Consider the following 16,576-nt stretch of genomic DNA (forward strand, 5'->3'; position numbering starts at 1 on the left):
CAGAAACCTCGTCGATAGCACTCAACGTTACTGAACAGTGCAGGAACAAGAACTTATAAAATGGTTAGATGAGTTTGGAGTTTGAGCAAGTCTTGATATTTCTTGTGGTAAAAGCGACTGCCACTACACGTTGATTCGTCGAGTCTAGTTTTTGGTCAAAGAAGATTGTGTGTTGAAAGTGAAAACCTCTTTGGTACTTTCGCTCTTGTTTGCCTCATTCAACATTGATTATCTATCAAAAGGTTTTTTTATAAAAAAAAACAAAATCTTTATGATATATGTTGTCAATTTTTTTTTTTTAACCGAGTAGTAAAGTTTTAAGATATAATATTAAGTAAAAGCTTTTTAAATTTAAAACTTGTATATGTCTATATAAAATTGGGTTATGAAACTCTAAGATATGATCTCAAGTAAAATCTTTTAGGCTTGAAATCATAGTTTTAGACCCGGCCTGGTTCAAGGCCCGGGTTTCGGGTTTTGACCGGGTCAAAAAAATTTTAAATCAGAACGACGTCGTTTTAGTAAAAAAAAAACAAAAGTCAATGGGTTGCAACTGGGTTTTTGACCGGGTCTTACTGGGTTGCCGAGTCAACCCGCCAGGTCACACTGAGTTTTTCCTTTCCCTATTTTTTTCTCAACCCGGCTCAGTTCCAGCCCCGGGTCGACCCACCGGGCCGGGCCGGGTTTCAAAACTATGCTTGAAACTTCACAAGTCTATACTAAGTCGTTAGGTAAAGCTCCAAGATATAATCTCAAGTAAAAGATTTTTGGGCTAAAAACTTGCACATGTCCACATAAAGTTGTTAGGTGAAGTTTCAAGATATGATCTCAAATGAAAATCCTTTGGGGTTGGAATTTACACAGATATACACGATCTTATACTTTATTTTTATTGAATAGAATAGGGTGATGAAATTTGAATTCATTACTACTTAATCAACAAGATTATAATACTATATATATCAACCTAAAAATTTAAATTATTATTTCAAACTTTAAGATATAATTTATATTATTTTATAATTAATATTATAACAATTCATGTTATATTGCATATTATTTTAACAATTTCAATAGATAAGAAGTGATTAAAAGATTATTCGAATGCGTGGAGCACGTTCTCTTATTGGATTTGATTCGCACAATTGCTAGATGCAGACAAAGGTTCCGTTTGTTTACGCGGCTGCAGCTGCATTTTAATTAAAACGTAGTTTGCAGCTGTTTAGCGGCTGAAACGTTGTAAATAAAAAGCAGGAAAATCCTGCTTTCCATTCACTATACATGCTAATTGCATTGTTGCAATTAGCATGAACAGTGTACATGGTACACTGTTCAAGTGAACAGTGCAGGAGAATTGCACTGTTCACGTGAACAGTGCAATTCACTTGCACTGTTAAAACATGTTTTTTTTTTTTTAGTGTGTGTTAATTTTATTAATATTTTTTTAAAAAAAAACTAGTTTAGAGTAAATTAAATTTATTTGCACTGTGATATGAACAATATGTTTTTACTGAAAAACTAGTATAGAGTGAATTAAATTCACTCGCACTGTAATATCAATTTTATACCTGATAATATTTTATTTAATTGTATTATTAAATAGTTTAATGGAATAATAAAAAATATTTTATATAAAATATTATTTATTTCATAATGTAATATGAGTAATTAATTCTACAATATTTAAATTTAAAACCATCAATATTAATATATATTTTTTAAAATTATTTTATAACCTCAATTTCAAAAGCATTCTTACCCAAACACATTAAATTACTTTTTTTCAACCTCAATTTCAACCACAGTTTTAACCAAACACCTATTTTTTCAAACTAACCTCAATTTAAAATACTTTTTATAAAACAATTTTTTTCAAACCACAACCACAACTACTACAACAATACCAAACACACACAAAGTCATCCTTTGCAATTTCTGTATTTCGATCCAGAATTTATCTAATATTTCTGAACACGATTGTCTAATTACATCTACCCAAAAGATTAGCTAGAAAGACCAAACAATACAATTATTTATCCTCATTACTAAATCAAGCATTATTTCAATTAACTTAATTAATAGTGCAGGTAAAGGATGATATAATAAAAATATTTTTAATGAACTTAATTGTTAGAGTGGATAGTGATTTTTTTAAAAATAAAGAATTTGGATTCGTGTCCTTTGAATGCAGGTCGGATATATTTTATTAAAGTATTTTTTTTCTTTTAAAATACATCTATTTTAATTTATTTTATTATAAAAAAGAAATTTCTAACTGGATTATAGAACCCAGAAGGTGAGTTGCAAAGATCTTTCAAATGTTGCTTTTAAAAAAAAATTATGAAGCGAATATTAACGACACCAAATTTATTTCTATTAAAAATATGTTTGTTTTTATATTTTAAAAATTATTTTAATTTATTAATGTTAAAAATAATAATTAAAAAAACATTTTAATATATTTTAAATTAAAAAACACTTTTAAAAAAAAAATTACTATATTTCCAAACATGTCTAAAAATGGATGACACTGCGATGCATCCTATATTCCTAAACGAGCCTTGAGAGTAGAAGCCCTACCTCTTCCTCAAATGCCAATCACCTTTCTCAAGATTTTAAATATTAATTATTAAACAACATGAAACTCTACATATAAGAATGTTTGGGGAAAGATTTATATTACAAGGTCTTTTTTTCTAGTTTTAGAAAAGAAAAAAAAATGTTAAGATTGATATGATTTTTATAAATTAACTTTTGTTATTTTTATAATTTTTAATTCAAAGAAAAGTTATAAGTATATTTAATTAGAAATGATTGTTAACTTAAATAAAAAAAAATGTTACAAAATTGAGTCAGAAATTTTAATCTAATCAAAAGTTGAAAATTTTAAATTTTAATTTATAAATTATAACTTATACTATATTTTTTCCTTAAAAATATATTCTTAGTCATTTCTACCTATATACACTTTCAACTTAAAATCATTTTAACACATTTGTTTTTTAAGTTATATATAAAAATTAACTTTTAGATTATGAATTAAGTCAAATTAAATTTATAATTAGACACTCAATTAGACGAGCTCTAGATTTATTTTTTAATCACACTCCAACAAAGAATATATACTTAAGGTCTAGATCTAGCACGGATTTAACCCAAACTAGCAGATATATTTTGAAAATTGGTTTTTGACATGGTTAGTTGATATATTTAAACCAAATTAAATATGGAGTCTATTAATTACATTTAAAATTGAGACTTATTAGATAGACTTTATTAGACTATCTACAACTCTTTAATTACATTTAAAGAGTGCCATGACACCCTTAAATTTTGAAAAAAAATTATAGTTCAATTATAAAATTCTAAATATTTTCTTAATTATATAATTAAAATCAAGACTTATGTGTTAGGAAGAATGCATTTTGCAACCCAAATATTATGTATTATCCCTGTAGCATTTTGTTTTTCAAGGCTGTTCTAAGCCAGCCCCATTTTGAAGCTCTAGTTCCGTCCTTATTTAATTCGTACATGTAAAGGGCCAAGTTTTGCTGATATTGCATCTACAGATCTACTTTACGCATATGTGTATGCTGTGTTCTTGTTGGCTGGAATGAGCTCTTGTAATCATAGTTTTAAATCTTAGTCTGGTGGGTCCATCAGGGATCCGGTCAGGTTAAAAAAAAACAGGGGAAAAAAAAACTTGGTGTGACCCGACTGACTTGGTGGGTTGACCCCGCAAGACCCGTTTAAAAATCCAGTTGCAACCCATTAATTTTTATTTTTGTTTTTTTTACTAAAACGACGTCGTTTTAATTTTTTTTTAAAAAAATTGACTCGGTGACCCGGTTAAAACTCGAAACCTGGGTCTTGAACCGGGCCGGTCACCGGGTCGGGTCTAAAAATTATGCTCATAATACTCATTACTTAGTAAATCACCTTTACAAGAGGAGGAGGAGGAGGAGAAAAAATCAATTTATATTAATGAACAGCTCAATGTTATTTATTTATTTGATATTAAAACATAATCTAAATGGTGTGGGGGAATCACTGTTCCCCCACACACATTTCACTGTGGATTACAACAGTAATCCACAGTGATTCTTTCCCACTTTTTTATTTTTTTTTAACTTTTCTCTTTTTTTCGTTTTTTTTCTTTTTTTTTCAAATTTTTTTTTGTTTTTTTCTAACTTTTCCCCTTTTTTTTTGTTTTTTTTCTTTTTTTTTTCAATTTTTTTTTCAAAATTACTTTTTTTTTTCAACTTTCCTAATTTTTTTTTCTTTTGTTTTTTTCAAAATTATTTTTGTTGATTTTACTTTTTAAATATTGACCTGGTTAAAATTTTTACTTTGTAATTTTTTCTTGAAAATACTGTGGATTGCTTTGATGTTTTTCCACATAGTTTTTCCATTTTATTTCTTTATTTTTCAAAATTATATTTTTTATTTTTTTTTAATATGGAGCTGATTGAAAATTTAGTTTTGTAATTTTTTTTCTTTAAAACATTGTTTATTGCTATAATGTTTCTCCGCATGGTTTTTCTTAATGATTTTCTCTGAAATTATCTTTTTTATTTTATTTTTTAATATTGAGCTGGTTAAAAATTACAGTTACAATATGTGAGGAAAACACTTTAACTTTCCTCGAAAATTATTGCTGGTTGCTACAATGTTTTTTCCCACATGGTTTTTTTTTTCTGTTTTCGTTATGTTTTTCCCTAAAATTATCTTTGTCAATTTTATTTTTTAAATATTAAGCTGGTTAAGAATTGTAATTACAAGTAAATACAAGTTTTTCCTCAAAAAACACTATGGATTGATATAGTTTTTCCTCACATTGTTTTTTTCCAGTTTCTTTTGTGTTTTCTTTTTTTATAATATTTTTTTCCAAAATCATTTTCATTGATTTTATTTTTTTAAATATTGAGTTGGTTGAAATTTAACTTTATAATAAAGCTTAATCATGTGGGGAAAGTATTGTAGCTTTGCTCATAAAACATTGTGGATTGCTACAGTGTCTCTCCGCATAGTTTTTTGCTGTTATAATTTTTTTCAAATTATCTTTTTCAATTTTATTTTTTTAATATTGAGTTGTTTGTGAATTACAATTACAAGTCATTACAAATAAGGCTAAATCATGTGGAGAAGCACTGTAGCTTTCATCACAAAACACTGTGAATTGCTATAGTGTTTCCAACATGATTTTTTTCGTCTTTTTAGTGTTGGTTTTGTTATTTTTTTTGTTAAATTATCTCTGTTGATTTTTTTTTAATATTGAGTTGATTAAGAATTTAGCTTTATTATTTTTTTTTAAAACACTGTAAATTGCTGCAAGTTTTCTCATGTTATTTTTTTATAATTTTTTCCAAAATTATATTTGTCATTTTTTTTAATATTGAGTTGGTTAAGAATTATAATTACAATAAAGCTAAATCATATGAGGAAAGCGTTGTAGTTTTTCTCACAAAACACTGTGGATTGCTATAATATTTCTCTAAATAGTTTTTTAGTTTATTTTATTGGGAAAAACGCTATAGTTTTCCTCACAAAACATTGTCAATTGCTGCAACATTTTTTCTCATGGGTTTTTTTCCTTCCAAAATTATCTTTATTGATTTTTTTTAATATTAAGTTGGTAGAGAATTTAGCTTTGTTTTTTTTTTTTTTTTTGCTTTTTATTAACTGAAAAGCTAAATCATGTAGCGAAAGCACTGTATCTTTCCTCACAAAACACTGTAGATTGCTACAAATTATTTTGTTCAGTCTCTAAGTTTTTAATCACCAACACAACTTTTTTTTCCTTCATGAAATATTTGTTCCATCATACCTTTAATTTTTATTACTTATCTAGCGTTGGTTCACAATTATAACACCATCAAGTGCATTTGTTTTATAAGCCCGCGGCAGCGTGCGGGCAAGTCATCTCGTAGTTAATATTCAGTGAGCACAAATATTGTTTTTTGAATAATAGATTTTACTTTATAAAAATTATTATTATTATAAAACTCAATTTATATGCAATTGTAATAATTTTTATATATTAAAAAATTATTACAGAGAGTAAAACTTAAATGTGCTTGATTTTGTTAAACGCTATATCCCGATTTTGAGAATAAAATTCTAAATTAATTTTAATGATGCATATAATTTAAATACTTGGAAGCTATTATAATCATAATTTTGCATTAGAAGTAAAATAAAGGGTGAAAACAAATAATAATAATAATAATAATAATAAAGAATGGGGTCAAGTGGCTCGCGTGCTAGGCTGGGCAAGCCTATGCCATGAGCTAAACCTGAGTTTTGAACAATCACTACCACAAATTCCAACACTTATATGGTCCCAAAATCACCATGTGCATTTTTAAGGGCAGCATAAATTATGACAGTTACTTGACCTAACTAACAACTAGTGTGTCTTAGAATGAACCTGACGGTAAGCCTGTAACCTTCGGTTAGCCATTTGCAGGTGTGGAGAATTTGAGACCTTCAAACCAATGTAAAAGGCCATAAAAAACCACAAGCCAAACCTTGACCATAGATATTTCTAACATGATAAATAAGCCTCCGCTATAGTTAAACGTCAACCCAATTGTATTGGTGGCTATATACCAAAATTAAGGGCAAACTCTGAGAGAATTTATGAGCAGATATAGTGACTGCACTAGCAAGAAATATAAATTTAAAGTTTCAATTGTAGCAATTTTGAAATTGAGACTTCTAATTGATGAATCAACATTTATTATTTTTGTTTGGATATGCCTTTCAAAAGAATGACCAGAAATAAGCTAACAATCCATCACCTTTAGGATCAAACAAGCATTGACCCAGATATTTATTGGTTTCGCGAGCTGTGAGACTCACCATCTCTAAGTTTAACCAAGGGCTGAACCCAGATTTAAATAGGTCTGACGAGCTATCAGATCCACCATCTTTTGACCCAGCCAAGTGCTGAGCTAAGACGTATGTTCTTTTTTAACTCCAAATAATCTTGGGTTTCCTGTTTAGACTATCATTCATAAATATTTTATCCTGATAAGTCAAAGATATTTCATCCTGATGGCTTATAGATATTTTATCCTTCAAAAAAGGAGATATCATTTGTCTTCATTAAATAAAGCCTCATGGGTTTTTTTTATATATATATATATATATATATATATATATATATATATATATATATAACATAACTATTTTTAGGGCTTTCTTTTAAATTATAACTGTTTTTTCTCTTATACGATACTTATTTAATTATCAGAGAGTCCTCAAATACATAAAAAAAAAAATGGACCTTTTGTAGGTATCAAATATGATTCACTAACCACATAGCCTAGGAAGGACAAATTAGATTGCCAAAACCAGTAGATTAACCAAATATCTCAGATATCAGCTTGGCCCACAAGCCTATGGGATAAATCCGGACCTTATCAGTGGCACCGTTTGTGGGAAGCTGATAAAAATGCCATCAGTTACTCTTTCAAAAGTCGGGCTATTATCATGCCTAATTACCATCAGAGTTGAAGCCTTGAGGTTTTGAAAAGCTTTTAACGGGTATTAGCAGAATGTTGGTTCAAATCATACAACTTCAGGAGTTATTACAAGTCAAGGACTTCATCCAAGTTTTTGAACCTAGCAGGGTAGATTATCTCTTAGTATAGGGGTTGTTTTATTATTCATCAGTCATACTTTCACAACAATCCAAAAAGCTATGTTGATCTAGGAGGAGTCCTTTTAGTGACCATCTAAAAAACCTCTATTGGCGAAAAAAAACCTATATTGGAGAAACATCATTCCCCCTACTTTTTAAAGCCGAAATATAATGTTATTCTGGTTGATTATACCTTAAGAAGAGATAAAAATGTATTAGGGTCAATGACTAAGAATGTAAGTTTCTTGTAGATGAGTTAAATTATTCAAAGTAATGATGCTTTCTACTCTCTAGGTTCTCCTAGGGCACAATCCCTTCAACCTTCTAAGGGTGAGATAGATTCATTCTTTCTAGTCCAATAACACATTTACTTTGGGATGAATGAATGTCTTCCTAGTGTTACGACATAGTTTATCTTAAAAATGATTGACATGGTCTCACTAGTGCAATCACACATCTCTTTAAGGATGAGATGGACACTGCCACTGCAACGGGGATCGATACGTTCTCCCCAGGGCACAAGCTCCTCAAACTTCCAAGGATGAGATGATTTTACTCTCCCTAGTGCGATAACACAATTACTTTGGAAGGAATGGACGTCTTCCTAGTGTTAGGACATAATTTACCTTAGAATAGATTGACATAGTCTCCCTAATATGATCGCACATCTTTCCAATGATGGTGTCGTGTCATGCATAACATTCAATGACGAGTATAGCTCCTATATTGAGGGAGTTTTAGAAGTGTTGGGAAAAAAGGATTAATGGGGTTCAGGAGTCGCTACCTAATATCATGGTCACTAGAAAACTTAATGGTCTACAAGAGTCTAGGTAAGGAAACTAGTTGTACATGGAAAAGACGCATCACCCCCAGTGCACCCTATTTATGATAAGTTGCATTGTTGATTATTTTTTTTTTTCTAAAATGGTATTTATATTCCTTAGTTTGTCTAAGATTTAAGAAAAGCTCATCTTAATAAGGAGGTCCTTATCTTAGAAGATTAAAATCTTAGCCAATCTAGAGTCAAAACATAAAAAAGAGAAAAAAAATGTTTTTTTATTCAATATCAGGAATATATCTTACTTATAAGTTTATAATCCTACATATTAAAAGAAAAATAATAAAAATTTTGTGTTTTCGAAATATAGGTCAAATTCTCATGATTTTAATAAACTAGTTATTAAATCCAAAATGCATGCAAAATAAAAAAAGACTATTTTTTCTAATTTTTAGTATGCTAATTTATGCAAATATGATTTATTTGTTAGAAACTTGGCCATATACACACAAATAAAAATGTATTTTTTTTTGTATTTTTCAAAACAAGGAAATTGTCTTTTGTATTTTTTTCTTTTATTTTAAAGAAAAACATGTATATTTAATATCGGGTCAGTATCTTGCAATATAAGTGTACAACCTTGATATTAAATGAAAAGGTTAAAAAACACGCGAGAGACTCATAAATAATTTTAAAATGGTCCCTGAATTTTTTAAGAATTGTTTTGGAAAATATTTTAGGTTTATTTGGCAAAAGCATAAAAAATAAAAAAAGAAACACTTCTGGAAAATCAGTAGAGCGTGTTCGCCAAACACGCCCTTAACTAAAAATCAAAGGCTTAAGAAATGTCTTAAGATCGTGTTTGACAAACACGCTTTAAGGACAAACTATTGCATTTTTTCTTTGATAAAAATTGAACATGCCAGACACTGCCTTATTGAAAATAGACTTAGCCCAATCACGTTGGATGGACTTCTTAGCCCAAAGGCCTAAGCCTATAAACACTACTCAAAATAAAAAAAGAAAGAACAGATATCAAAGAAAAAAAAATGCTCGAACTCTGCCAAGAACATGATGATCAAGAAAGATGATCCTAGAAACACATATTCGAGATCCAACCAGAATATGGAAAATGGAAGCCAAAGAAACATGCAAAGACATCATTCAAACAAGATTTTAAAGGTGGATTAGGATAACAATCAAACAATCATGGTGATTATTTGATTTTTTTTTAAGAACATAGACAGAACCAAAGATTAAACGACATGATTTAAGTGTTTTTAAACCATCAGGACCCTGGATTAGTGATCACAAGTCTTGTGCGCATGTGTAAGAACCAATAATCAATAAAAAAAAACATGAAATCAAAGACCTAAAGCAATGTTCAATCGAAGAACACCAACCTAAAAACCTAGAAATACAGCAACAAAACCTAAACCTAGAAAAACACAATTTATCCTAGAAAAGCAAACTAAACCTAGCAAACAAAGCTTAAGCATGTTTAAAATGACTTGTTTGAATAATCAAAACAACAAAAAAAAAAAAAGAAAAAAAGAAAAAACAATAGCAAAAACAATAAACGAAGTCCATAATGACAACAAGCAAAAATAACATTCTATATGCATAAACAATGTACTATTGATTAAACTTATTGTCTAAAAGCTTAAACAACATGCCTACAGCTTCAACAAACCCAACAAACTATCCTAAAACAACCTAATCCACATCAACATCAAAACTTAACATAGTTTAACATGGCTTTTTAAATGATTAACCAAACATTAAAGCATGCAAAACAACATGATACATTATCATATACCATACCTTAACATAGCTTGACATGGCTTTTTTCTTCTCTTTTTATAGCCCAAAAATGGTAGGTGGTTGTGAAACCACTTGTGGGTTTGAAGGTGGTCTTTTCAAACTAGGTCATAAGGAATTTTTTTTTCATTTTTTGCCTATGATATGTTAGGAGACCATTCTTTTCCCTTCTTCTTTTGTTTCCCTTTTCCCTAGATGTCTAACAAACTTTTTAAACTTTTAGAAAATGTTGGGAACTTCATAACTGAAACTTGGCTGAAAATAATTAATTGGGAGAGCACCTTCCATGAATTAATCATAGCAAATAGAAGATTATTTAAGCCAAACAAACCATATACCTTGTAGAGAGGATGTATATCTAACATAGGGATGAAATCTTGTTCGATCTGGAGGTCTAGAACTCCGCATTCATTGATTGGAAGGTGAGCCATCGATCAGCTTGAAACTATCAAATGTAAGGGAAGTTGATTAGTGACAAGATATTGTTGAGTTCGTTAAGCCAAATAAGGTATAAAAGTGTGATGAGGATATCAAATCCTTGTAAAAGAGATATTTCTCGGTCGAGTGGTGCTAGTTGGAGCATTTGAGGTGGTCGCAGATGCCATGTTCATTCGCTTAAAAGTGGCAACTTGATTAACCTTCTCAAATGAAAAAGACAATAAAACAGGGATAGATGGCGTGTCACTCAATTTACTCATTAAAAATAAGTGACATGTCACTTGCTTAAATCCTAAAAATTAGGGTTTTCTAATTGGAAACTTGATAAATTTCAATTTGGTCCATGTTGTTTCAATTTAAGCTCAAATGTCTTAAATTGGGATAAAATTGATTAATTTTATGCAATTAGGCCCCTGTCAAAAAATCAATTGAAACCCCTCAAGTTTGATGTCTTTTTTAAAGTAGTCCTTGTTTTCCAATTTGTTCTATTTAGTCTCTCTAATTAATCTTTAAACTTTGATTTTGCTCAATTTAGTCTCTGAAAAAGTTGGTTACAGCCCCTAATGTTGCTCACCTTTTGCAGACAGGTCCTTGTTCTTGAATTTCTTTACTTTGGCATTTAATTGAACCCTAAACTTTGTTTTTCTTGCAATTTCATCCATAATTTCATTCAATTAAGCATCGTCCTTTAAAATTCTAATCTTCTCAATTAAGCCCAAATTAAGCTTCCCAAGTTAATTTGTTTCACCAATTATGTCTTTAATAAAAATTAATTCGACCCATTAAAAATATAATTAAGTCCTTGCACGTAATTTAATTCTTTTAATTTTAGCCTAAATTAATTTATAAACTTAATTAAACCTTTATTTAGACCCATGATTAAATCAAATTAGCTTATTAAAAATCTAATTAATTCTTCAAACTTAATTTTTATGTAAACTCATCTAATATCCATTTAAGTTAACCTTGAATTTGCATTGTCTTTCACATTTAGGTCATTCAAGGGTGCAATTGATTTTTCAATATTGTTAAAGATTCAGTTTGGTCTCTCCATCCCTCATTTATACATGTAGAACCCTCTTCAGCCTGTTCTTACCAAGTTGCTCGTCTTCCTGCATTTTTTTTTGTTTTTCAACCTTTTTTTTATCTTTTATTTTTATTTTTATATAAAAGAAAAATAATAATTTTTGAGGAACCCAAAATTGGGTTATGACAAATAAGATGGGCACTACCTCAATAATGAGGATGAATTTGTTCTCTTCAGGGCACAAACCCCTCAATCTTCTAAGGATGGAATGGATTCACTCTTCTTGCTGTGTAACACATATACCTTGGAAGGAATAAATGTCTTCCTAGTGCTATGACACAATTTACCTTGGAAGGGATTTGTATGATCTCTCTAGGGCAATTGCACATCTCTCTAAGAATAAGATGGACATTATCTCAGCAACAGGGTTGAATACGTTCTCTCTAGGGCACAAGCCCCTCAAACTTCTAATGATGAGATGGTTTCACTCTCCCTTGTACGATAGCTCATTTACTTTGGAAGAATGAACGTGTCCGTAGTGCTACGACTCATTTTACCTTGGAATGGATTGACATGGCCCCCTTAGTGCGATTGCATATCTCTCCAAGTATGGGATGAATATTGCCTAAATAACGGGGATGAATATGTTTTCCTAGGGCACAAGCCTCTCAATCTTTCAAGGATAATATGGATTCACTCTTCCTAGTGCAATATCACATTTACTTTGGAAGAAATGAACGACTCCCTAGTGTTACGACATAGTGTAATCGCACATCTCTTCAAGGATGTGATGGACACTGCGTCAGCAACAGGGATGATTATGTTCTCTTTGGGGCACAAGGCCCTCGACCTTTCAAGGATGGGATAGATCCACTCTTCCCAGTGCAATGCTTACTTTGGAAGGAATAAACGTCACCCTAGTGTTACAGTGCAGTTTACTTAACAAGCATGATCCACCAATCACCTCATTTAGAAAGAATAGATCATATTTCCAAAATCATAGAATTAATTAAATATCCTAAATACCATCTTAGCTCTCAAGCCAATGGAAAAAATTTGGACCTCGTCACTAATCACTCATTCAAAATATACAATTGTCTTTTATTTTAGATTGATGTTAAGAATCGATTGAAAAATACATGTTCAAAACCTTCCTTTATCTCATAGAGAGATTGGTTCATCTTATTTCAATTCTTCTAGTTCCAACAACAATAAAACAAACAAGCATTTTCACTTAGTTGAAATAAGATTTTCAATAAAGATAGAAGATGAATTTCCTGTAGATAAATTGGTATTTTAATACTGAAGAGGTTGCAAAAACTTTAAATTCTAGATTTTATAGAGGATGATTTTATAAATATAAAAGAATGTGGTGTACATTTAAAAATATTTAGCTAATCTATTTTGATTATATTTTTAGAATTATTTGTTCTGTATTGAGAAAAAACAATTAAAATATTAAAAACATGTTAATAAAAATTCACATGTTAGAAAATTTTATTTTATATTTTTATCTCTTAAAACAAACATGTTTATATTTTTTATATATTTTTTTTATTTGAGCACTCTAACAAAAAAAAAATACAAACAGATGGAAAAAATAAAAATAAAATTATTGGAAGCAGATTATTGGGCTTCTTCCGACGTTGTGAGAAAAAACCTTTAGCGCATTTTCAGCGGTCGTGTCCCAAATGAATAGATTGAAAGCAGCTGAGACTGAGAGACGATGATTTCGAAGTTTTTAAAAAAGGGGTCCAAAAGAAAACTAAAAAATAAAATAAAAATCATAGTTAAATTGAAAGAGCATGTGCAGCGCGCAGGGAAGGCATATGCTCTCTCGCTGAGTCTGACCTCTCCACCCGCAACCCAACCAATCTTTTCTTTTTCTTTTCCTTGTAGATCTAAAAAAACAATGAAAGAAGGGAAATCTGCTGCTAAATTGAACAACAGTAATAATCAACAGCAACACCAGCATCAAAATGGGCACTTTTCTCCTTCCAAATTCGCCAAATTGTTGGATCCTGAGGCCTCTTGGGACAAGGTACTCTTTCTATTTGCACTGTGTTTGTAAAATTTCTAGCTTTGAATTAATGAATGCAAGCTTACATACAATATAATTTTAATGTTGCTTAAAAGTTGTATTGTTAATTGCAGTTAATAATAATTCATTTAATTCTTGAGTAGAAATAAAAATTGGGTTATTACTTAAGAGGAGTAGTAGTGATACGCTGCTCACTACAGGATCAATTGGGAGATGTGTTGCATTGGATTAGGCAAGTTGTTGCCCTCGTTTGCGGTATACTATGGGGTACTATCCCTTTGGTCGGCGGTATTTGGATCGGCCTGTGAGTTGTTTTTTCTTTTCACTGATCTTTCAGTTTGTGAATTCTTGCTCTTATAATAAATATTTCATTACCAAGCTTAAGTGAATATGTTGTTGTTGTTGTTGTTGTTGTTCATGTCTTATTTCCCGGAAATAGAAGTGGCTGATTCATGCATACATATGTGCCAGACTCAAATTTGTTTCTTTTTGTGTTCTTGGTATCAATGCTAGAAAAACCAGCAGTTTAGTGTAGATTCTTTTTGTTAATAATTACTGCAGTTTTATATCTACTACACTACTTCCTTCTAGCTTAATGGATGTGGATGTCCTTTTCCTTGTCCTTTCCATAAAAGTTCCATGTGAGTGCTTCAAGGCAAAGTACTAATATGACTGTCACCAATATTATTTTGAATATCGTTTAGTCGTGCTTTAGATGAGTCTAGCTATTCTAGCTTCAGATTAATCTGGGGGGTTTGGATGAGTTCTCTGGCTTAGTTTGAACATCTTTGAAGCACTGCATGCAAAATTTACTGCAATAAGCAAAAATATTGCATGTGCAGGACCCTTTTCCTCTGAAGAACACCAGTATTGGAATTTCATTGTAATTAAGAACCATGAATAGCAGGACATTGAAACCCATGTTGCATGATTGCACTTTCCTTTTATGCTCTGAAGTTACACCTAGGTTGCTTAAATCTTAGCTTGTTATGTTTGGTACTTTGGTGTTTTTGTTGAAAAAATTCGTTACTTTTTGTGAACTAATCTATAGAAAAGTGTAGTTTTTGCTAGGGCATGATAATCTTTGCTGCAGAAGTTAGAATTATGTTTTTATATTAATTGTGTGATTGGAGTTTCACTTAATCATGTTTTATGGGAGTAGCTTACTAGTGTGACTAATCAAAGATGCAAAGAAGAATAGAGAGACCAATAGTGTTTTAAGACACTAGTTGCATGGGCTTTTTTATGGATGGTCCTTGAAATGAGACTGGTCACTGGTGTAGAGACATTAGTGGTTCTAAAGCGAAGGGGTTTTGCTGAACTATTAAAAAGGGACCTTGATGTGACGTGCATGATTTATCTTAAGTGCCAGTATTAGCTGAATCAAATCTCAAGCAGTATCAATTCCATTGTTTTGATAAACAAAACCTTCTCATCAGGTCTAAGAGGTGGGCCCTGTGATACTTATAATTTAATATCTTTGAGATATACTAGGACCATATTGAGGTAGGTATTATTTGGCAGTCAGAGGCCCTTTGATTCCTTTCGCCGTCTCCTCTCTCCAAACAATTAATTCCTTCTAATTACTATATTTTTTTTCATTAGATAGGAAGTTTAAAGGTACTTTCTCTGCTCGTCTTTTTATCTATTGAAATTGACAATTGGATAAACAGCATTGCAAGGGACCGGGACTATAGCCAGTCAGTGTGATGGGAATTCTTGCTGTTCACAAGATTATGTTTCCTTGAAGAGGAAAAAGGTTTATCAAGTGTAATGCACAGTGTTGTGACTGGCATTGTTAACTTTATGTTAGTTTCTCCTAAATCCATATCAGTGCGATTCATATTAGGAACTTCCTTCGGAGTTAAAATGCATGCGCCTCCTGTTATTATTTGAGTATTGATGGTGGGCACTGATATTGTGCTACTATGTCCATAGACACGTACACAAATAGATATGCTAACATTCAATGTGCAGAAATTTCTTGTGCTGAGTTTCTAATTTTTGCAATCTTTTATTTTTCTCTGGCTAAATTCTTTGTTAATTTTGGTTGACAGTTTTCTGTTGATTTCCTCTGGGATTATATATGGTTATTATGCAATGATATTAAAGATCGACGAAGATGATTTTGGTGGTCATTCAGCTCTCCTCCAAGAAGGGCTCTTTGCTTCTATCACTCTATTCCTGGTAGTTTGGCTTCTTCCTTTTCTTTTTCAATTTTTTCTTTCTCAAAAGTAGGGCTGCCTTCAAGCACAAAAAGTCAACAAAAGGAAACCTTGGTTGGTTTCCATACTAACACACCCAGCTTCATCTTTTTTTTCTATTTTACAGCTATCGTGGATTCTAGTGTACAGCCTGGCCCACTTCTGATTGGATTGATACACCAATCTGGCTGCTTCTGCCTATCTATCTTTAAGCAATGTTCTTACTCTGTTAATCACATCTACAAGGCACCATTGCTTATGCCCCGAGAACAATGAGAAAGTTGCTTGCAATTATTGTATGTTGTCTACTTTTTGATTGTGCACCATCATTACACGTAGCATGAACATGCTAACTTTTGATTCATGGTATTTATTTTAAAGTGTCTTCATAATTTTTCCTCGAAATGTAGCGATTGATGATTTGGACACCTGACAATCAAAACTGAGGTGTGGCAAAGACATTAATTTGATAGCAAAATTGTGGTGGAGTGGAGAACGATGAATGCAGTTTCAAGGGACCAAATATTATTTATTTTCTTTAGGAAAAGTATTTTCAGATTCATGTAGTACTGACTAGCACGTGGTTTTTCGAACCTGACTGCATTTCAATCCATGGAAT

At 30.9% G+C, this 16,576-nt stretch overlaps 1 protein-coding gene across 1 annotated transcript; it reads left to right on the forward strand.

Moving 5' to 3' along the window:
* The first annotated feature begins 13,464 nt into the window (after positions 1-13,464).
* Positions 13,465-16,362, forward strand: LOC7481532 (uncharacterized). Its single transcript, XM_002314139.4, has 4 exons — positions 13,465-13,753; positions 13,954-14,057; positions 15,811-15,940; positions 16,085-16,362. The coding sequence occupies exons 1-4, from the start codon at positions 13,625-13,627 to the stop codon at positions 16,121-16,123; spliced, it is 402 nt and encodes a 133-aa protein (XP_002314175.3). The 5' UTR covers positions 13,465-13,624; the 3' UTR covers positions 16,124-16,362.
* The last annotated feature ends 214 nt before the right edge of the window (positions 16,363-16,576 follow it).

This window comes from Populus trichocarpa, chromosome 9 (genome assembly GCF_000002775.5).
Source record: "Populus trichocarpa isolate Nisqually-1 chromosome 9, P.trichocarpa_v4.1, whole genome shotgun sequence".
Lineage (NCBI taxonomy): Eukaryota > Viridiplantae > Streptophyta > Magnoliopsida > Malpighiales > Salicaceae > Populus > Populus trichocarpa.